Source organism: Convolutriloba macropyga, chromosome 7 (genome assembly GCF_964194025.1).
Source record: "Convolutriloba macropyga chromosome 7, txConMacr16.3, whole genome shotgun sequence".
NCBI lineage: Eukaryota > Metazoa > Xenacoelomorpha > Acoela > Convolutidae > Convolutriloba > Convolutriloba macropyga.
The window spans coordinates 53,751,789-53,776,653 of NC_134474.1; the positions used below are offsets into that span (position 1 = coordinate 53,751,789).

Sequence of the window (24,865 nt, forward strand, 5' to 3'; positions counted from 1 at the left end):
AAATGTATTCTGTATCTTAAGTTTATTTTATCCGATTATTACCATAGAGATTTGAAAAAATATATAAGAAATGATACAACCGGAGTAATGAGAAACAAACCGGGTAAAATTAACTAAGCGAAATCTCAAAATTTGTTAGCATAAAATTCTCTAAACATTGTAAAATCAAGTTTTCTCATAGAAAAAAATTTTCTTATTTACATGCGTGCACATGTATCATCACCTCAAACCCACTGGGATGCAACCAAAAACAAAAAAAAAGTTTTGAAAAAGTTTTGTAAAAACTGAGAATTGATTGCTTCCTTTTCAAAAGTTAAATGTCTGACCATCATCAAAATAGTTGTGTTTACCAGAGTCTTTCCATCCATCCACGCAATGAGACAGTCAGAAAATCAGGTGATTTACATATGAAACGCAGTTGCATATCAAAAAGATAGTAAAATTACAACAAAGTGCTTGATAAATAGTCGGTTTTGAAATGAAAAAAATAGCAGGACGTCCTGACATACAGAACACAGAATTTTTTTGACTGAGCACAATGCCGATAGTACACATAGAATGAACTATGAATGGATTGGAAAAAAGCCTTTAAAGGTTTTGAATAAAATGTAAAAATCAAAGTCAAATTGCCTCATGTGAACAGAAAAACTACCAGCGAGAAAGCAATACTTTGCTGAGACACCACTTCGTCGCTCTACTCTAAAAAGAGTACAACTAGAGCTACTCGCTTTTTCTTCACTTTCTTGTCTCAACGTTACCAAAACTACTACTTCAATTTGACTTCAAAAAAATGAAATTAACTGAATAGATCTTAAAAAATTATAGCTTGAAGATTCCTGAAACGACTAGGATTAAAACTTATTAAGAGCCCTAGCCTAGCTCTAAGTTAGCCTATAATTTTGTGTAAATCATTATATGATCAACTTGTATCAACAAAAGAAGGAAACAAACTAGAGGGGAAAATTTTTGCGATTGCATAGAAAATTTTACTTGAGACACCAAAAGAAAGCAAGGTTTATAAAAAATGTTCGATATCTTAAGTTTATTTTCAACTGATTATCACCTTAGAGTTTTGAACAAATATATAACAAATGATACAAACGAAGTAATGAGAAAAAAAACGAGTAAAATTTACTAAACCAAATCTCAAAAATTTGTTAGCATTATATAATTTTCTCTAAACATTGCAAAATCAGGATTTCTCACGAAAAAAGTTTTCTGATTCACATGCGTACCCATATATCATTATCACAAACTCAATGGAATGCAACTAAAAACAAAAAAAAACTGTTCAAGAGTTTTGTAAAAACTGAGAATTGATTGCTTTATTTTATAGAAATCCGACCTCTCAAACCCATAATTGTTTTCTCACTTAATAACAATAACAAAGAAGTTTTAAAAAGCCATACAAAACCCTTAAAAAACGAAGCATAAAGAATTTTTCTTAGATGCCGAAAAACAGAAGAAATATTTGAAAATCTGCAAAAATAGAGAAAATAGGCAAAAATTGACTGAAATTAGATAAATTTCTCAAACTAAAATGAACTTAAAAGAAAGTTGATCAAATTAAAAAGTCACTTGTCTTTCCAATTAGAAAGTCCAATTAGGAAGTCCTATTTATCTTTGTGGTTGTCAAAAGCGCTCCCAGTTAAGCAGCTGTTTCTTAAGATGTTTTATAAATATCACTTTACACAAAAACATTTCAGTAAAAACCAAAAATCGTTTCGAAAAAGCCTCAGGTTATCAGAATTTTTTCGCGGCTATCGAATTTCATTTACTGTTAAACTTTCTCTCTCTCTCTCTCTCTCTCTCTCTCTCTTTCTCTCTTTCTCTCCCTTTCTCTCTGTCTTTCACTGTAAAAAAAGGTGGTATAATAAAAAACATCAAGCACAGATTTACATTTAACTAAAACTAATCCTAGCCACTTAATGAAAATTAGGCAGACAAGAAAAATACTTTCCTACAGAGAGTGAATCAATTTGATATAGTCGAGTGTCAAGTTTATATTATTCACTTGAATCTTTGGTTTAATATTACGACCTTGGCCAGAGTTAGATGTCGGACATTTTAAAAATCATTTTGATCTTTAGGACAGTCGTGGCGCTATCGGAGGGCCGTGTCGTTTTTTTATATCGGGTGTTTGTTGCTAACACAAAACAGAATACCGCAATCGCTTTCGATCGTTATTGCTTTTTGTTCGCAATGATCTTGTGAATTCAAGAAAACAAATGTGAAATTCCCATAAAATGTCTCTCAAGAAATCGCAGCCATTAATCAAGAGAAGTGAATGGACAGACAAGAACCAGACTCCCTTGAAAGTCGGAGATGTTGTGTGGGTACTCAGAGACCTGATGCCGAGAGGAACTTGGCCCTTTGGAAGAGTCCTGGAAACATTCCCTGGAAAAGACGGTGAAGTACGGGTTGACAAAGTAAAAACGGCGTACGGCTCGTTCGCTCGTTCGTGCGTCCGTTCGCCTGCCTCGCACGGGTTTTTCTCCATAATTTTCGAATAATTTTTTGCTCCGTCAATAGCCAACATGAGTACCTCCCCCACCCCGTTTTGATGTTATTGTCATTACTGTATTTTAGTTTTCAAGTATGTAGATTCCAAGTGGTCACACTAAACGACAATCAAGATTATCTTCAACCTCTACCCTTCTTTCTTGGAGCAGTTCCCAATGACCTTCGGAGTTCAAGAAAAGAAGTAAAAAATCAATTCGCCGATTATTAAACCGCCGCCAAAAACCAAAGACTTTCAATTTTTCCCAAAAAACATCACACAAGAAGTCGCAACAAAATAAGAGCAATCAAACAAGTCTAGAATATATGTTTCATTACATAAATTGGAGACCCACCTCCGTGAGTAAGTAAACATTGTCTGCCTTCTGAAACAGAAATTTTTAAACAAAGAGGGTGTCATCACACCCCAAAGACAAGAAAAGGTGCTAAGTTGTCCCCATCGCCCCACTCTGCAAGGAAACCAAAACAAAACAATGAGTTGATGTCACAAGTACCATCTAGTTAGTCAAAACAAGTTACATCTAACGTTTCCAGTTGTCAACAACAACAGCTGCAATATCATACGAAAAGCTTTCCAGCACCACCGCAAATGTTCTGGGTCTGAATCTGGACCAATTGGACTGTGTGATTCATTTCAAAAGCCCCCCATACCATTTTTTAGTTGGTTGGATGCACACGCCAACAGAAGAAGAATTTTTTCAAGGGTTCTAGACGTCACCCGATCAAGAAGACCTGACATTTTTTGGTTGCAGATGTCACCAAGAGATGATCACCCGAGGTTCCAGACGTCACCTCAAAAGTCCCTTCCCCGATTAGACGTATCCAAAAACCTTGATTTTTTTGCGACAAAAAAATCTTAAAAACAAAAGAATTGTCCCCCAACGAGCTTTTGTGGATGATTTATGAATACAATAGCCGAACTCTATGTCAACATTTAACGGGAAAAACACCAATTGCACGAAAAAGATAGCGTTTTTTGCACTGAAAAGTTTAAATTCATTTTTCTGAATTTTTCGCAAAAAATCTTTATGAAATTGCTGGTTGAATAGAACACTTCACTTTTATTCACAAATCCACTTTTACTCAGTTGAACTCTTCATGTAAATTTTTCTGTCGCTCTTTTTTTGAAATATGTTTTTGGTACCCGTGAACAAATATTCAGAAAAAAAGTTAAGAAAAAATTCGATTATCCAAGATATTGAAAATGTCATTGTTTTCTTGTGTACAGTCTATAAATTCTGAGCTGAAATATATTGGAACTAATTTTATTCTATTGTTTCAGTGGTAACTTTAGTAATATCTTAACTTTACTTTAGACTTTTCTTTGGGCTCGAAAAAGGGTTTGGTGCACACGATATCTTGTTGTGCAAAAAGGCATTTTTGGGTTCATTAGTGTAATTTGCTGACATTATTTTGAATCATTTTTCTTAAAATCTGTTTACGTTTTCTTCAATTCTTTTAATATTGTAAATTATACTACTTTTCGAATTTTACTGACTTTTTTGTACTGCAGAGAGAGCCATAATGTGAAAAAAGACTCATATTTAAAGCACATTTTGTATTACATTGCTTCAATGCAATGCTTTCCATTCATTAGTTCCGATGCCATTTTTGGTCGTTATTTTACGTCATTTGAGTTCGAAAATTTTTCATCTGTAATTAATGAATAGCCCACATAGACGGAAGCAATATTGATTTTTTAATCGAAATTTCTATGACTTTTTGTTGATCTTCGCTTTTCATTCAATTCAAATTTGTTTGACAAGTTGCCTAATCTCTTGAGAAAGATATTATTTGAGAGATTTCATACCCTGAAAACCTTCTGAAAACATTAACTTTAAAAAAATATTTCCAAATAATACTTTTCCAGATCTCTAAAAACCTTTTTGTGTTCCTTCGAAGTCTGTAAACAATTTTTCTATGAAAGTATTGGAAAGGCAGCTCAAAATATAATTCCATGAGATGAGCCATGGTAAACACTGTCGCATGACGCATTTAGAGCAATTTCTGAGTTAAAAATTTTTTTAAATAAAGTTAGTTCACTTGTTAGATTTTTGCTAACAAATTCTTATGAACATTCAATGAAACATGGGAGTGCTGGTTTTTTTTTCAAAATTAAAATTGGGTCCTGCTTTTGAAAATTTTTGAATTAGTTGTGGATTTATCATTTTTCAATGATGCTGAAACTTTGATTCACCCCCTCGCCCAAACAGGACAATCTTGTTGATCCGAAAACTTTGCCCAGCTTTTGTTATTCACTTAATTATTTTCTTTTATTGTTTTTTTTCTTTGAAAAGAAGTTCTGACAAGCAAACTGAGTTGATTAACTAGGGGTGCAAAAATTTATACACCAATTTCTTCCGCGAAGTGAGTATTTTTAAATATGTTCATGGAGTGTCTCTGTGCGTGTTTTAAAAAGAGTAGAAAGCGTTGGTATGTGAAAAATGTGTTCTCTTGGGCAACCATTGATTTCCAGATTATAATAGCTTGTATTTAAAAAAAAGATTTTGTAAGATTTTCACTCAATATCGACTGTTTTTACTGCAAGTAAAATAATATTTGTCAAAATGTATAATTTTAAATCAGAAAAAGATCAGTAGCTGTTTGTTGTATAATTTCGTAACTTGCTCAATCAGGTAATTTTTACGATGTTTAGTTTTTATTTTAATTTTACTTTAATTCTAAAAGGGACAAAATAGTTAAAGTTTTATTACAAAATAATTGTTCACACTATGAAGACAAAACGTCACAGTCATTGAACAGAATATATCTTGTCACAACCAGATCTGTTATGCAGCCAGAAAAACTACACAGCATGAAAACAACATCAAACAAGCGTGAACAAACATCACGCTATGGTAATTTTTATCTGTCTACACGTCACTTTGCTGTATTGGTTAGTACCAACCGTAACTTTGACTCTTTTACTACTATTGTAATTTATTTTTATTAATATTTGCAGCGGCTTCAAAACATCGGAGTTGAAAGTGCTTTTCAGATTGCAGTGGTACTCCCGAGAAACTGACCATAAAATTGTGGTTGTAGTGTATGTTAACATAATTCACGGATTTTATGCACCTGTGGTTTAGATAGACATTACACAGACAATTTATGGTATTTCAGAACCGGTTTTATAGCTTCACTTCAAACAAAGACTCGTTTAATGTGAGAGACAAACCTTCTTTATTTTTCATATTATTTTGAAAACAATTGAGCAAAACAAAAATGAGATTCTTCTTCTATCGTGTAATTGTACAATTAGAGATTTTGCTGGTTTTAATTTTAAACTTTAATACTTGGACGGTTTTGGGCATTTTGAGAGAGCCCAGTATTTACTCAAAGCTGACCAGACATATTTTGGAGGACTACGATGCGAATTCGGGACCACTTTTGAGTGCTTCAGACAAGATTCAAGGAATTTGTTTGTTTCCTTTACTATCAGAGTAAAATATTGTTTTCCCTAAAAGTACAAAACAATTGCAGATAGAAACGAAATATGAAGCTCATGTTCAAAACACATCATCTTGAAAATCTAGACAAAATTTGAGATAACTGCAAAGGAGAGAAAGAAAACAGAATCAATTTCTCCAAAAGAAAGTTTCTAATACAATTGTTATTATAATATCAAATCAAGTATTTCGCCGAAGACACAGAAAAGTGTCAACCAAAACCCATACCAGGCACCTGTCCCATTAGATGTCTTCGTAAGCTAACCAAAACCCTATTAGTAGATCTTCGTGAGTTACTGAACTTGTCTTGTCTTGATTAACCTTAAGAAATTTGGAGCGGAACCTTTCAATACCACTTTTTAATCAAAATGATATTGGAAGTTAGTTCATAAGTGATCGTGTTTTTACCATGAATCAAATCCTGATATTCTCATGGTCGGTAAGTTTCAAGTCTCCTTTTCATGCAAGAGTCTGATCTAAATGCAAGATTTTTATTGAAATGACCTTGGGTCCGGGTGAGGCTGGCAATGAACAATTGAAAACACTTACTTGACCTACTCCAGTATCAAACAAAGAAACAAATTCCAGTCCCTCTAGTCAAACACGACTTGTCCCTTAAACAAATAGTGGAGATAGATGCCAAAACCCAGACTATCCAGTTGATTCTACATGAGTACATGTCGTGGGTAGATGAGTACTTGGCATGGGACAAGGAACACTTCCACAACATCTCTTCCATCACTCTTAGAAGGGAGAGGTTGTGGCTGCCGGATGTATTTGTCATCAACCAGGTAAATTGGCTTTCTGAAAAAATATCGCCAACTGCCCTTGAACAAAATTTCTCTTTACACTGTGTTACTTTCCGTAATAATCTTGATCTTGGTTGATTTCAATATTTTCAGCTCATTTCTCGTTCACAAATGATTCAAGCGTCAGAAGCTGAAATCAAAATTGACCATTTTATTGTCACAGTTTCGGCTTCAAATATATTAATTAAATATTATGAAATATGAAATTCTTTTTCTCTTTTTCTGTTCACTCGTCTAATCTTTTCTGCAAATTGTGCTCGTTTCTGGCTTCAAAAAGTTTGTTCGTTATGCCCTATTGTTCGACAATTAACTGTTAACAGTTTATCTACAGTTTCGTTGCCTTTTTTGCAATTTTCGGCATATCGCTCACAAGTTTTTTTTTAATATTGCAAAATTATCGGTCCGGGAACAGAGTTTTTTCTCTCGATGCAAATACGTTTTGCAAAATCTTTTTTAAAGCAAAAATATAGGGGTTACGCTACCCTTCTACAAAATGCAGATAGTTTCTAAAACTTTGCCTCACATAAAATAGTGAGATTCATTTTATGATCGGGAGTAGCCAGCTAACTACACTTGCAGCTAGTTGAAACAATTCGGTGCATTAGAAAGACAGCAAATTTTACGCTTTTCAAACATTTCCCAAAAAAAAAATTCGAAAGAACTCTCAGAGCAAAAAAGAATTTGGGCTGACCGTATTGTAGAAGGAGGAAGCAGAAAACTAAACAATTATTTGAAAGTAATCATTTTTCTCATGATGTTAGCGCGAGTTTAGTATCTGATGGGTTCATTTGTGAAAATTTAATTTAAGTTTTCAATGTAAGAAAAAATGACAAAAAAACATTTCTGAAGTTTGTTTTGACAGTTTTCGTTTTTCTCGGTTGTTTCTCAACACCAACAACTGGCTTATGTTTTCCACTATGCAAACTGTTATGCTGCGTAATAAATATCATTTTCATTGCAAAAAGATATGTAAAAACTTTTGACTCAATACAAATTTAGTTTCAAACTTAATACAACAAGAAGGCTCGGTAATATGCAGTCGCACATAAGGTTCCGACCCAGCTCATCCACAATTTTGGCATAATTACCTACCAAATGAGGAAAAGATAGAAAACCCCAAAAATTCAAGTATTTTTTTAAAAAAAAAGGTGTATGAACGAAAAGATAGCCGACAAAGCAAATCACTCAGTGGAGTAGAAATTGATGCAATAGATTGATGCGATATGCCAATATTAAGAAAGCGAGTCAAGACGAACAGCAAATTCAATCAACAACAACAAACATTTAAAACATCAAAAAAAAATTATGTTCGTTTTAAAAAGCAAAACTTAATATAAAGTCAAAATAGCTTCCGATAAAACTGAAATTAAACAAAACAACTTGTAATTTACCAGAAAAGATTTGGGTCCAGTCCATTATACGGCTTGGTAACAAATAGACAATAAAGAATGAAAACAGTAAATTTGAAAAGTTCCCTTATTTTTTTTTAAAAACAATTAATTTCAAAGTAATGAAAACCATTAGAAATCAACTAAAACATCCCATAGGTTAACGATTACAATTGTTTCCAAAGAGGGTAATTAAGAACTGTCGGTATTCATTTCTTATGCGGTTACAAAAAGAAAAACAAATAGACACCAAACAAAAAATCAGTTAAGTTTTGCCAGAAAAAAATATCGAGCCGTAAAGCCATATTTTGTCCATACAAATATGTTCGATTGTAATATCATCAAACACCGATAATATACTCTGTGACCTCTCATAAGTGAAACCAGCTAACAAGTAGACATAAAAGAAAAAAGTCAAAAATTAGGTAAAACTTTTTTTTTCGAAAAAAGGTAATTCCAAAGACATGAAAGCCATTAATTACAAATTGAAATAATGAAATAGGTTCATACATTCTTCCAAAGGAAGCCCTTAAAAACTATATTTATCCACTTTACATATATCTTACTTTTACAGAAAAGAACGTGAAATATGACAAAAATTAAAAATTAATTTACTTTTTTTTGTGAAAAACCCGTGTCGAAGCCACTAAAGTCACAACGAAATCTCTAAAAACATTACATTTTGTGAAACCAATCATTTTGACATCTTCCTTTGACAACAATACTTGTCTTATTTGGCTTGTATTTAGCGAGACTATGTTACAAACAGACAATAAAAGGAACAAAATTGCGAAATTGAAAAGTGTTTTTTTTTGGAAAACAATTGTTTTCAAACTCATGAAACCCATCAGCTATCTACTACTATCATTATATTGCCTATCTCTTCTTCCATGAATAGCCAATGAAACCAGGTCATTGTAGCAGCTATTTCATACGACTAAAAACGCAAAGTATAAACGACAGTTAAAGACAAAATTTAAAAAATCAATTAAATTTTTGGAGAAAGTTTTGCCGAAGCCCTTAAAACCAGAGTCTATATCCTTATAGCTTTTAATATTATTGATTGCGTAATTTTGAATGCGAATAAAATGATATAAGAACTGTCATTAACGTGATAATGTGACAAAAGTAGAAAACTTGAATAATGTGCAAATACCTGTAAAATAAAAGGAATACGAAATCTAGTAGTATCAAAGCCAGAAAACCTTAACTTAAGGTGTGAAACCGCAATAAAAAAATAAGAAATGACTGAAAAGAAAAAGCATTCTTCTATTGCTGACATTAGGCTACAAATTGACCAAATTAAAAGAAAAATGGAGGCAAATTACAATAAGCCATTATTTATTTAAAAACCAAATATTTTTAAAAGTCAAAACGACCATAAGCTTTCAAGTAATTAATAAGATACAATAATTTGGAGTTAATTAGGAAGCGAATTGAACCTTTTACTAGTGAGCTCTGACTTGAAACGTCCTGTTATTTAATTAATATACAAAAAATATTGAACCTTTTGTATAAAAAAGACCGGCTGATTAAAATCCGAAATTTTATTGGACCGTAACAGTCCAAGATTGGTCCGAAACTAGCTCTGCTAAAGCTGTATTGATGTTTGTTCTTTAAGAACACTTAATTTCTCGATTCTTTTACATATAATATTTTGTTACTAAAAAAAATCAAAAATAAATGCTCCGTTTTTGATAATCAACGGTTAAAGTTAGTCAATGGCAAAGTTTTAATTACTGAGCAACGGCATAGGAAGTTAAAGTTTAAATAGCATATTTTTGTCTCTACAAAGATTGTGTTAGTGGTGTTTGGGTGTGTACTTCCTGCAATTGTAGTCAGAGTGGACGTATTTCGTGCGGTTTTTGATGAAAAAATCTGAATTTTGAAATTAATAGCCAGAAATTTTGATTAAAAAAATTAAATTAAAAGGGCCGACAATATGGGAAAATGTGAATGAAATCAACTGAATTCACTCTTTTTTCTCAAAAGTTTAAACCTCGATAACTCCCTGTAAAAAGATAATGAAAAAAATCTTTTTAATTGCATATTCTACGCTGGACAAGCTTTCTAACGATACCAGTCTCAACTCTCTACGATGAATATATCGACCAACCAAAATTGTCTGAACAAAAAAAGACCCATTTGAGTATATAGTTCCGCCACACTCAAGGGGGGTGGCAAAAAACTTTCTCTCTTTATAATTGACCAAAAGTGTCGTAAGTCCGTCGGTCAAAATTAACTTGATTTCATTTCAAAAAGGTGCTCTTATGATTTGCAAGCCTTAACAATACATTTAGCAGGAATTTTGCCAATAAATGAAAATACAATATTAAAAAATAAAAGTTTGTTGCTTTTATTTGCTTACAAAAGTTCTTAGAGTAAAATATAATTTATGTTGAACGTATTCTTATAGAAGATGCAAGCAAAAAATTTCACTCTTTTTGTGTTTGAAATTGTTCGTTTAACGATTGGTGCACTCCCTGTATACGGTTAGCCACTGCATACGGTTGTCACAGTTTACCAAAGCATAATTTTTTATATTTTCGCCACTTTCTCCAAATAAAACTTTATCAAAGTTATTATTTTTTTATTAAATTCATTTATTTTCACAGAAATGAACATTTGTAGAAATTAATTCATATTTTTTGTGTTAGTGCCAAAAAGTGAGGATGCCCTCACTCGTCAGATGTTGTTTTAATGTAAAAAAGGAGAAAGAACTTTTCTAATTGTGAAATTAATATCAACAATTTTTGTTTTTCGCGTTTGACTTCCAATGTCAAATAAAAAGCATTTGGTTTATATTCGGTATTTAAGCGTATAAAAATTGTGATGCTCACTGCACAAAAAATCTGTTCAAAATATTATCGCCATTTTCAAGGCAAGAAAAACGGCAAGAAAGATTTTTGAAAAGGAATTTTTTTTTCATTTTAATCGGCCGAGAATTATTAATCTATTCCTTCTCTTATGCTTAAACAATAAATTTTGCAGCGGATACTCCAGAAATCAAAATATATAAAAATAAATACTGTGAAATTTGTTATTTTTGAACCGAATGCATCACATTAACCAAGAATGTTTTCATAAGAATCCACGAGACGGACGAAAATCCTCTTTGAAACAGGACAATCAGTTATCGCACATTTTGTTATATACGTGTCTGATTATTGTTGGCAGTTCGTAAGACTCACTGAGGGCTTTGTTGGCAGTTCGTAAGATTTGTAGTAAAATTTGTTTTAAAAAATTTTCTCACCGCAAAAACCTTCCCATTCTAGCAGCGCAAAGCCTTCGCATTTTTAGCAGCAAATGTGGTAAAAGTTATGAATATAATGTGGAACATATGTTGTTCTGCCGGTCAATGTCTTTATAAACATATGCTGCTACCAGAGAATTTCTATAACCAGTACCAACAGAAAACAGTGAAACAAATCACCGATAAGTTGACCGCAAATTCTGAGAACGAAAGACCTGATATCTAAACCTCAAATATCCTTGCCTTACTGGATTTGAAATTTTCAGAACCAATATTGTAACACAGGGGATTGCACTTGAACTACTTTTGTCGACATGAAAACTAAGCTGCAGACAAATGCTGGCATTTTCCCTCAACGTTGGAAAAATTTCTAGTTGATTATTCCTTTCTTGATGTTACAACTTGGGATGAACTACTAGCCGATTACGGCGTATTATTGCGCAGGAAAAGATGAATCACACACAATCAACTGTTTTTTCAATATTTTTTTCAACCAGCACAGCTAATTATAACTCCAACGTTTGTAATTTTTCCACATTTTGAGAAAAATTACTAAATAGAATTTTCTATATGAAGTTGAGCACAAAAAGAACGATTTATCTTAACAAACACGATATTATTATTCTTACAATAACAAATTGAAAAGACTGAGGTTTTTCAAATAGTTTTCAAATAGATCAGATCAAAATACAAAAAAAAAACAGATCAAGCAATTTAAACTCTTCTGACACTTCATAGTTCAAATTTTCCCTTGAAAAACAATCAAATACAATTGAATGTGTTTGTTCTAAATAATTGAATAATTGTTCTCGAATGAAGTTTTTGTAGTAAAGTGGCTCTTTCTTGCTAAATTTTTTGGTCTGACCAGTTGCTTTTATTTGGTGGTTAAATTGGCCCGCTCTGATTCAAATTGTTATGTGGCTGGATTTAAGTTGCGGCAGTTTACTAACAGAAATCACAGCAAGAAAGGGTAAAACTATTTTATATTTACTTGTCCTCGAAGATTTATTGTGGTCGTGTGTGTCCTTTTCATATTTAGGCAAAAGTTACCCCGCTTTATTGTCTGGAATTTTCGCACGAGTTTTGCTTCTTTGGCTTTTTGGGTTTTGGGTGATCTTTTTGGCCCAATCATTCAATATTTTAAGCAGCTGAACCAAATATGGTATTTTGCTACTAGAATTGATTTGAAAACTGTACCGCATTCAATTTTCTGGTGATATGTTTTATCATTTCTGTGGTCTTGAAAAAGTTAGTAATATCTAAAGGCTCTTGATGAAATTCTTGGTACCTCCCCCTGGTAAATCAAGCTACAATCAAATCTCCTCGCTTAATGCTCTTGTCTCAAACAGGCTACAAAAATCGAAGAGCTCCCTTTAGTCAAATTTTACACCTTAAAACAATTATTTGACACTTCGACCCGAATCAAATTTACAACTATTACCAAAAATCGCACAACAAAAACTGAAAAGAATTTTGAACTATTACTTCGCATTCATGTCGTATCTTGGCTTAGCAATATAAATGGCGTTATGCGCAAATTTCAAACAAATTTCAAATGTTACACTGTATTTCAGATAGGGAAGGACAACTACTACATGAGAGAGAACTTGGTTCCAGTGAGTGTGAACAACCGAGGACATGTCTACCTTGACACCCCACTTTGTGTGAATGTATTCTGCAAACTACAGGTAAAGTAACTCTCTCCTACAAAGCTATTAACTTTCCTAGTATGAATTTGATTTGTAATAACTGAGTAGTAAACCACTGGTTAAATTGATATGAAAGTTTCTGTTTCGGACAGAGAACGATTCCATCCAGTTAGAAAAACTTCTCGTTTTGTATCTCAGAATTAAAATTTTCAACGTCTTTTGAACACATTTTTGGACAACCATCTCACAAGATCTTCTAACACTCTTACAAGATAAACGCCCTAGATCGACTATGAAAATGAAAACTCGATCTAGTTGTGATATTTTGTGCTGTGTTAAATGGATTTCCTGGTCCAGATTGAGGTCCATGAACAAAAACATAAATTGCACAAAGGCCCAAAAAACAAGATCAGGACGAAATATAAATCACCGTGATCATGTCTTTTGTTCTGACATTATTTTTGAGTGTTTGTGCACATTTGTGGCTATCCAGACTGCGCAATTTTGCCCAGAATTCCACGATATGTCTAAAAATTGGATCTGGTTGGAAGTAGATTAGATCTCAAATCTCAACCTGGGAGCTCTCCTACGTATAACTGAATGTCTAAAGTGCTAATATGGGCTAGATGCATTACTGTTGTTTCAGATGGCAGACTTTCCCTTTGACGTGCAGCAGTGTGACATTCTGGTGGGATCATGGACCAGAGACTCTTCTCAATTAGAGGTCTCCAATTCACACAAGAGACCCTGTCTTGACACTGCTAGTTAGTCACTAATTTCCCATTTGTCATAGACTGTTTTTAATTGCTCTCGTAAAAAGTTTGCAGCAATTATTTTGTCCTTTGCTTCTCTTTTTATGCAAAGTTTTGTGTGACGTATTTGTCTATTTCGCCAAAGGTCTGCAATAAACTCTAATAACAACTTTTGGGATCTCTTAGCTACGTTATTGCCCCCAAACCAAACTGCAATCGAAACCGTCCTCTGACCTCCTGTAGTTAGAGTGCAATTCGTCCACGGTTATTCGAATAGCATTTTACTGAAATCAGACTTTCAAGTTTGTACTGACCTCTAAGGGTCTTTCCAACAGAGTCCCCCCATTGCCTGGAACATACCGTACTTAAAAACTTTGGTAAGTATGAAAACATTATTTTATGACATGTAAAATAGTATAGTTTTTAGGCAGATTGCAGCAAAATACCAGGGACTGAACCACTTTCCTCAATTGAAGTCGAAAAAGATGAAAAATAAAGACAAATGACAGCCTGCTTTTTCTTGCTATAACTAATTTCCCCTGATGACTAAAATAATAGGTATAATACAATATACACTATTGAACTGAGGCACAATTTCTCTCTCACTTTCTTTTATAGTACAGGATTTCGTAGGCTACTAATTTTCTGTTTTTGCTTTCTTTTATCCTTATTTGCTAGCAAATACTACATAAGTTTGTCTGTGGTCTTATATTGCATATGTGATATTGTTTTAATCGATCTATGGGTCGCCGATATTTTTTTGTTTTTATGTTTTCATTAATACCATGTTTTCATTGAAAATCTTGACACCATGTTTTAATTAAAAGTTTTGTAAAGTAATTTCGTTTTGACAGTAATTTGTTGTTTTGTTGCATCATATAGTCTCCCCATGACACGAAATTAAATAAGCCAAAGATAAACTATTTAAAATTTTCGGTTAATGTGAGTTTTGTGAGTTTTTTCTGTACCTGTTGTTCTTTTCGTACTCTTAGCTTTTCTTCTTATTGCTCTTATTTGTTTTCTAATTGGGCATAAATGAACATATGCAATGAATTCAGTTGAAAGATAACTGTTTATATGACCCCTTGTTCTTCAATTTCAAAAACTTCTGAAGTTTTGGATTTTACTCCGACTTAAAGTTTCTTCATCGAACCGTAGTTTAATCGCATTAAGGGCGGAATCCAGTTGCTTAATAGCATAAAAAGCCAAAAAAAAATAGTGATTTCTATCTTCTTTTGACATCGATACCCTTTCTAATTGAAAAAAAAACGAAATTTACTCTTAGAATTGAAACTTTGGCTTTGTTGTAACTGTTGGGTTTTTGTTGTCCCAAAAAATGAGTATAGACCTCCAGAAAGAATTTCGCATTAGAGCTATGATGTGTTTTCCCAAATGTAATACGAGTTTTCCGTTTTTAATTATTTGGATTTACTGAGAGATCATTTTTTCTAGCACCTCCAGTGATTTTCTGAACTTTGCTTTTATTTGTTGTTATTCCTGTCCTTTCTGATTTCCTGTGCTTTTATGCGAATTTGCGTTCAGTGTAAATTGAAAACAATGTTTGTTGCTGTATAACATCAAATGATGTCCAGGGGATAACGGTTTTGATATATTTTAACGTAAATTGCTTGATTTGACGCCACTAATTTTCAAAAACAACTCGAGATTTTTAAATGCCCATTTATGTCCTTTGCATTTTTTTTCGAAAAGTTTTTATGAAAAAGTCGGTGTGTGATTTTTTGTTGTCGCCCATTGCGAATTTTCGTCAAATTTTTGTGATCGGCTTCAATAATTGTAACAATATAAGTTTTCGAAGACAAATTGTTTTTTTTACAGATTCCAGTTAAATTAAATTTAGGCCAAACATGTTTTACTGTTTCAGAGAAATACTCAATTTTAAAATTGCTTCGTTAAAAAGCTTTTGAAAACGATCAATAATTTTCCTGAGTTGTGCTTGCATTGGCTGATCTTTTGTAGTGTCCTTCTCCTATTCCAGGCTCTAATTGCGTTCCCAATGAAGTATATTATTGCTAATGCTTTCAGTTGAGCCCCGATAATTTGAATGACTTTGAATGTATTTGACGGTTTGAACTTTTTGTTTGATATTTTTATTGAATTTTTTATCTTTATTTTTGTCTAATTTTGTTTGGGTTCTGCAAATGAATTAGAAATACAAAAACTTCAATATAAATCAAAGTAATCGATTCTCAAGGATACGAGATGGATTCCATTTGATCGACAAAACAGAAGAACAGAAGTGTATTCCAATGGATTTCGTTTATAATTTCACTAGCGAAGAAAAAAATTTCTAATGGTCAAACATTTGTTTTGAGAAAAGAAATCAAACAAATACATTCTTTCAAGCTGACAGCCACCAATTTTATCAACAAAATGAGATTCTTAACTCTATTTCAATTAAATACAACTCACAAAAATGAACCGACTTATGAAATAAAGATCATCAATTTTAGGGCAGTACAGAATCTTGGTTGTTATTAAAGCAAATTGCGATACGTATCCACGAACAAACAAAGCAGAAAACTCTGAAAGAAAGTTTTTGAAAACTGTTGGCGGCAAAGTAATCATAAATCAATTAAACTTTTTAATTGAATGCACAATACGTTTTCTCATAAATTATACACGGACATTGCAAAATCTAAATCGCAATGCATCAAAATGCAACAAAAATGACAAAAATGGACAATCCGAAACGCAAAAAAGTATGTAACCATATACTTCATACTTAACCACTTCATATGAACTTAACCAGTTCATACTTCTTATTGTCAAAAAGCAGGGAAGAGTATATTTCAATCCCGAGAATTAACAAAATTATCCGTTAAAAGCATCAGGGCGTGAAGGAAAAATACAACTTTTTCAAAAATGGTCCAGTAATAGAGTTTTAAAAATTGTCTTGTTGAAAAAAAATTATTTGTAAACTCGAAACGTTCTATAAAATGAAAAAAAAGCACACTAGAGGACAAATGAGGTCTATCAAAAGAGGCCGGTACAAAAGCAATAAAAGTTCTTGCTGGTTATTTAATTAGAGCTGTCGTTGAGCAGGCGAAATAACAGTTTCACAAAAAATTACGATCTCAATTAAAATTTAGAAAGTGGGTGCTGAAGTTTAATTTACTGAATGAGTTATTTCATGCATGCTTAAAAATTATAGCACTTTTTTGCGTAAAAAAATAATTTTTCCTAATGCATGCCAGTTGAACTGATGAATGTCAGAGGCCACAGAGAATTCCATTTGATTTCTTTCCTCATTATCATGTGATTGTAGCATACTTCGATGAGGACGACGGATGAAAAAAAGTTATTTCATAGCTTCTGGATCATAACCCCAAAAACTAGGAAAAGAGACTAACAATTTTTTAAGCAAAGATGGATTTTGTTTGTCAACAAAGCGTATGACCTTACATATGCGAAAAACAAAAAAAAAAACAGTAAAAAACCAAAAGCATTTCATGGAAGTCATTTTTACCATGCGTTTTTCTCTGAAAACGTAATTTATATCCATTGGGCTTCATTTAATTGTAACTGGGATCCGTCATTAGGTGAACTTTGACATGAAATCTTATTGTTCTGTGACAGACATAAAAACATTTTTTAGTCTAAAAGATTTTTTAAAAAATACAACGCCGCAATAAAATACAATTCGAATATTTTTCTATTGTGGAAAATCCAAGAAGAGACGAAAACTAGGCTGGCTATTGCTGCGTGTCTATTAAGATCACTTAGTTGTTTTAAAAATGGTTCCACAACCGAAATAGGACGATGGTTTACAAAACTTTAAACCTCAATAAGTCCTTGGAAAAAACAAATATCAAAACATGTTTTAAATTATGTATTTTGCGGTTGACGGGCATCCCATTGATATCATTCACAACTGTCTAAGAGAAATATATCGGTCGGCTAAGATCGACTGAACGAAAAACCAGTTGAGCATAAGATTCCTCCCCCTCAGTTGGGATCGGAACAACTAGGAAGCTGGAACATGAAATATTAGCTATGTGACCGCAGCATTAGACTTTATGGTTATATTGAGGCCTAAATCCGCGTGCTGATATCTTTAATGGTCCTTGAATTTTTCGTGGCTTTATTCTGTTTTAGTCAGATGTAATTTCGATCAAAATTTTTACGGTTACCTTAATTTATTCGAGTATTTATATTATGACTAACCCTATCAAATTTGATCGAGGGGCGCTAGGAATGCAGTGCTTGACCTGCTTTTATCTATTTGTTTCAGAGTTCAGAATCAATTCTGAGTGGCATTTGGAGGGTGTGGGTTGTGAGGAGGGAGCCACAACAACAGCTCTGATCACGCCCTTGAGAACAGGGGAGGGGCAAGGAGGAAGAGAGGACCGGAATGGAAGTGAGATGGGAAGCAGTATTTCCTTTTCTCGAGTGAGGTATAGTGTGGTTGTGAGCAGGAGGTCCGCCTTCTACACCAGAGTCATCATAATGCCAACTGTCATGATGTCGTAAGCATGCTCATATTTAATGAGACAGTACCTTACGTATATAGCATTCTACTGCTGTCTGGTATCATCAAATTATTAATATGGATTGAAATGGAGCTGAATCCGACTTTTGAAAAGACACAAAATATCCAGAGGGAGGGTACCCGGACCAAACTCGAAGTCTATATTAGTACAAGGCAAGTCTAAATATAAGTCTTATTTCATTTCCCAGTACTGGGCAAGTAAAAATACAAGTCTTACAATTCTGGCAAGTCTTAGTGGTCAATGGTTAAATAATGGAGTAACTTTTCAAAAAAATTTCGAGTGAAATTAAATTTCTCAGTTTACAAATAATTTTTTTACAACACAATTTTTAAAACTCCATTATTTGACCATTTTTGAAAAGGTTTTATTTTTCCTTCACGCCCTGATGCTTTTAAATTTTGTTGGTTCTCGGGATTGAAATACACTCTTCGCTGCTTTTTGACAATGTGAAGTATGAAGAGGTTAAGTTCAATATATGGTTATATGCTTTTTCAGCTTTGACTTAACATAACGTTTCTGCGTTTCGCATTGTCCAATTTTGTCGTTTTCGTTGCATTTTGATGCACTGCAATTTAGATTTTGCAATGTCCGTTTTTAATTTCTGAGAAAGCGTATTGTGCATTCAATTAACAAGTTTGATTGATTTTGATTACTTTGCCAACAGTTTTCAGAAACTTTCTTTCAGAGTTTTCTGCTTTGTTTGTTTTTGGATACGTATCGCCATTTGTTTTAATCACAATTAAGATTCTGTTCTGACCTAAAAATGATAATCTTCAATTCAAAAGTCATAGTTGAATTTGCTGGAAATAGAATTATGAATCTCATATTGTTGATAAAATTGGTGGCTGTCAGCTTGAAAAAATGTATTTGCTTGATTTTTTTTCTCAAAACAAACGTTTGGCCAAAATAAATTATTTCTACGCTAGTGAAATTATAAACGAAACCCGTTGGAATACACTTCTGTTTTGTCAATCAAAAGGAATCTATCACGTATCCTTGAGAATCGATTACTTTGATTTATATTGAAGTTTTAATATTTCTAATTCGTTTGCAGAAAAATGAGACTAAGCTATAAGCTGGCCCAAACAAAGTTAGAACGAAGTTCAAAAAATCAATAAAAATATCAAAACAAAATTTTAAACCGTCAAAAATATTCAAATTCATACAAACTATCAGGGCTCAACAGAAAGCATTAGCATTTATATACCTCATTGGGAACGCAATCAGAGCAATGTATAGGGAGACTAATTCATGAAAATACAAAAGAACAAACAATGCAAGCAGAACTCAAGAAAATTATCAATAGTGTTTATAAACAATGGCTATAATTTCTCGCCCGCAAAAGCTTGTGAAAGTAGCAAAAATTTTTTCACCGATCGAGTAAGAATCTTATTATGGGTCGAGTAAAAGTCGTTGGCAAATTCATGGGTAAAGCAATTTCGGCCAAACTTGGGCCCTTTAAGCAACAACAAAAATGCAACAAAGCGATGTAGCAGTTGCTGCAATAAAGCCATACGCATTGATGGGATATATTTATTTTCTTACATGGCACCATAAATATTTATGGTCTTGGATACGGTTCCCACGATACCATCAATTTTAATTTTTCATCAAGTATCTTGATGAGTTTGTCTCCTCTCTGAGTGCAATGTATGGTTGTTCTAAGAGTTTTTCCAACAATGTTGATTTTTTTCTTGGTCAGCTATTTGGTTACTATAAACTCCATATATGGCTTTGGAATAGTTTTGCCAAGAAAGGTTTATCGTGGTCAACCCGGGTGCAAATAGGTAGGTTAAATGTAATAGTCACCTTCGTTTTAACAATTTTGCTGTCATTTTATTTCTAAACTTACGAAAGTCGCAAATTTCTGAAACAACAGAATTTTTTATTTGATAAGTAGTCTTCAGAATTGAAACAGACGAAGGAGCAAACCTACTGACTGCTTAGTGAGCGTTAAGGAGCGATGGATTCGCGCATAGACGTTTTAGAGGCAGAAAAAAAAAGACTGCAGAAAAGGTTTTTCCTCAACTCATTATCTGACAATCTTCAATCAATTCCTGACATTCAATTTTCTATAGCTCAATGTTTTTGGCTGAGCAAAAGATCAACCCAATGTGTCAATTTGGGTTGAACAGAAGTAGGCGAGAGTTTTTTGGGCCAAGATAATTCCAGAGTGAAATTTTGGATTGCGCGGAATTGCTGCTTGAGAAAATTTGGATGAAGCAGAGCAGCAGATATTCCCTAAATTTAGGCAAAAGCCTTTTCATGGTTGTTTTATGCTCGGCATGGTCTTGCATTGTTCTTTTTGTTAGGGCATGGTCTTTTCATAGGTCAATACGTGGACTGGGTATACGTTACATTGTGAAACCATTAACCAATAGGGTCAAAAATCAGACCATTGAGCTCAACTTTCAAGTGTACAATCTTTTTGCCCTATATCAATTCCGACCTGTTATTGGATAGTTTTGCTGTAGGGTTGAATTATAGGACTGTTTTGTTTGTACTCCCATTTCATTCAACACAAAAACCATGTATGTCTTTAAAATATACTTTATTATATTGTACATAAATCCTACAAAGTTCATGTTTTCCCAATTTCATTAGAAAAGGGTCTGTTGCGCAATGTGTTCTATTCAGTATTTGAATGGACAATTTTAGAGTGGTTGCGTTTGGATATTTTCAATTGTGATACAAAGATTTGTTCTGACATTTATTACATCACACATTATGCAAACTCCCGACTTGACCACCGCGAAATAAATGAACTTTCAGTAAATCGTAATCTATTATTTTTAACTGCTCTCAAGCAAAGTTTGTGGCAATTGTAATAGTACTTTGGTCTTTGTTATGCAACTTTTCGCTTAGCCGATCTTTCATCTGACCCTTTCGACTTCTCCACCTCAATAATGGGAGAAACATGTAACGACTGGAGGGCATTGAGTTCTCTTAGAGCCGTACGCCCCGCACTAGACTTTAATTGTACGATTCACCAAATCTGTTCTGAAAATTTAAATTAAAGGTGTGGACGTTTCTTAGAATTTGACCCTCTTTACTTCAACTTTATTATATTATATCGAAATACGCTTTTATTCGAAATACGCTTTTATTATATCGAAATACGCTTTTATTCTATATCGAATTAGGCTTATATCAAAATACACTTTTATTATATCGAAATACGCTTTTATTCTCATCAGGTGTGATACATGGGGATACATTATATCCCATTTATTTATTTGATGCAGTAAAATTTCATTAGATGTATTTATTTAGTTCATTTTGTTTGCCCTTCATTATCATTTCATGTTTTGTTCAACTCCTGTCTCGTGATTCTTGCAGTACATCCTTATTTGGTTTCCCGCTTCGTAATCAGTTGTGTTTGATCACACCGTCTTAATTTTGCTTATAAGCTCGAGCTCATACTTTTAGTTTTTCAATTCAATTTCAATTGATGATCTTTCTTTGCAAACTCGCTCCGCAAGTAAGCGTAGAGTAATTAAGTCAAGATTTCGCTCCGCGAATCAAAATTTGGAAAGTAGTAAGCGCATCCGCCTTGCGAGAGACTATGAGACTATTGAGTTTTAAAAAAGTACGACATGGCGCAGCCAGCAAACAAGCGTACATCGCCGCTCGGGATAGACGCTTTCTGGGATAAACCAACACCCGATCCCCCTCTTTGCTGGGAGAAATGAAGATTGCAGTACAAACTGGCACTATTGGCAAAGGAGAAATTAATTCCTGACACTCTACTTGGACCTAAACCCGAGATGGTGGACCTCCCGCTCGAGCCCATATACAAGGATACAAAAATCGGCTCTTCTGTACAATCGGAAAGGGAAAGGAATGCTCGCAATGACCAGCAAAAGATGAATTGGCAAAACAAGTGCCAACGTGTAATCGAAATCGGCATAATGTGTGGAGACAAGCAATGGTCACTTGCAGATCGCAAAGCAGTGTTTCTTCTGTACTTGAGTATCGGGGTGGAAGGACGTCGGATCTTGAACTGTAAGAACCCGCACATTATGATCATGATCAATACACGTTCCACTGCAGAATTTTGGAAGATCGTGGAAGAGGCAATCATCCGTCCTGAAGCATGACCTTCAACTGACACGTCCTTCACAAAACTAAACAACTCCGGGGAGAAACGGTAGAACAATTCTACGGTGAGCTTAAAAAAAATTAGCAGAAAATTGTGACTGAAAAAAAGAGGAACATCTGATACGTGATGTATTCATCACCAACTTGATTGATCCGGAAATTCAAAAAGAACTTCTCAAACAGACAGTGGAACCCCGTCAGGCACTAGAGTTAGCAATTAACATGGAACTTGGGATGCGTAATCAACACCTAATTCAACAACATAACAAGACCCTCATTCCAGCTAGTGTAAACGCAATACAGTTTTCAAACAGCTCCCGAACACCGAATTGGTCAAATTCGAACAATCTTCAGTGGCAAAACAACCGCTCCACACTCTATTGTTCGAATTGTGGTGGGATCTAGCTCCCAAATCATCGCGATAAATGTATCACTAAAAGTAAAACTCGCGATAATTGTGGACTCCTAAACCATTTTGCAAAAGTTTGTCGGAAACCGCAAAACCCTAAGAAAAGGACTGTAAACACTGTGGATGAAGAACCACACCCGGAAGATTCGGTGAATTTCCTTGAGCCGGCAAAACTCTATGAATCAGATTACAGTAGCGGAGAGGATAATACGGTTGCCCTAAATGAAAATGACATAGAAAAAATTGAGCCTCTCAGCATGCCCATCAAAATTGGTAATATCACTACTACACTGCTCGAGGACTCCGGGAGCGCATGCAGTATTCTCAATCGTTCACTCACGTCGCAAGTGGTACAAAGCAGTCCTTGCGCCTTTTGAATCTAAGAACAAAAGGCTTCTCCACAACTCAGGAATTTCTCGAATGAGCCAATTCACATCAAAGTAAAGATACATTCCTCAATTACAAGCAACGGGTGGACATTCGACAGAATTTGACCCCTCTTTACTTCAGCTTTATTATATTATATCGAAATACGCTTTTATTCGAAATACGCTTTTATTATATCGAAATACGCTTTTATTCTATATCGAATTAGGCTTATATCAAAATACACTTTTATTATATCGAAATACGCTTTTATTGTCATCAGGTGTGATACATGGGGATACATTATATCCCATTTATTTATTTGATGCAATAAAATTTCATTAGATGTATTTATTTAGTTCATTTTGTTTGCCCTTCATTATCATTTCATATTTTGTTCAACTCCTGTCTCGTGATTCTTGCAGTACATCCTTATTTGGTTTCCCGCTTCGTAATCAGACATGTTTGATCACACCGTCTTAATTTTGCTTATAAGCTCTTGAGCTCATACTTTTAGTTTTTCAATTCAGTTTCAATTGATGATCTTTCTTTGCAAACTCGCTCCGCAAGTAAGCGTAGAGTAATTAAGTCAAGATTTCGCTCCGCGAATCAAAATTTGGAAAGTAGTAAGCGCATCCGCCTTGCGAGAGACTATGAGACTATTGAATTTTAAAAAAGTACGACATGGCGCAGCCAGCAAACAAGCGTACACCGCCACTCGGGATAGACGCTTTCTGGGATAAACCAACACCCGACCCCCCTCTTTGCTGGGAGAAATGAAGATTGCAGTACAAACTGGCACTATTGGCAAAGGAGAATATAATTCCTGACACTCTACTTGGACCTAAACCCGAGATGGTGGACCTCCCGCTCGAGCCCATATACAAGGATACAAAAATCGGCTCTTCTGTACAATCGGAAAGGGAAAGGAATGCTCGCAATGACCAGCAAAAGATGAATTGGCAAAACAAGTGCCAACGTCTAATCCAAAAAGGCATAATGTGTGGAGACAAGCAATGGTCACTTGCAGATCGCAAAGCAGTGTTTCTTCTGTACTTGAGTATCGGGGTGGAAGGACGTCGGATCTTGAACTGTAAGAACCCGCACATTATGATCATGATCAATACACGTTCCACTGCAGAATTTTGGAAGATCGTGGAAGAGCCAATCATCCGTCCTGAAGCATGACCTTCAACTGACACGTCCTTCACAAAACTAAACAACTCCGGGGAGAAGCGGTAGAACAATTCTACGGTGAGCTAAAAAAATTAGCAGAAAATTGTGACTGAAAAAAAGAGGAACCTCTGATACGTGATGTATTCATCACCAACTTGATTGATCCGGAAATTCAAAAAGAACTTCTCAAACAGACAGTGGAACCGCGTCAGGCACTAGAGTTAGCAATTAACATGGAACTTGGGATGCGTAATTAACACATAATTCAACAACATAACAAGACCCTCATTCCAGCTAGTGTAAACGCAATACAGTTTTCAAACAGCTCCCGAACACCGAATTGGTCAAATTCGAACAATCTTCAGTGGCAAAACAACCGCTCCACACTCTATTGTTCGAATTGTGGTGGGATCTAGCTCCCAAATCATCGCGATAAATGTATCACTAAAAGTAAAACTCGCGATAATTGTGGACTCCTAAAC

At 34.2% G+C, this 24,865-nt stretch overlaps 1 protein-coding gene across 1 annotated transcript in view; it reads left to right on the forward strand.

Annotated features, from left to right (window-relative positions):
- Positions 1–5,387: 5,387 nt before the first annotated feature.
- Positions 5,388–24,865, forward strand: part of LOC142342366 (neuronal acetylcholine receptor subunit beta-3-like) — a 33,753-nt gene continuing 14,275 nt past the window's right edge. The window contains exons 1-5 of the mRNA XM_075393668.1: positions 5,388–5,941; positions 6,558–6,760; positions 12,994–13,107; positions 13,715–13,832; positions 18,073–18,307. Coding sequence (XP_075249783.1) covers positions 5,746–5,941; positions 6,558–6,760; positions 12,994–13,107; positions 13,715–13,832; positions 18,073–18,307 — 866 coding nt within the window. The 5' untranslated portion in view covers positions 5,388–5,745. The remainder of the gene's footprint in view (positions 5,942–6,557; positions 6,761–12,993; positions 13,108–13,714; positions 13,833–18,072; positions 18,308–24,865) is intronic.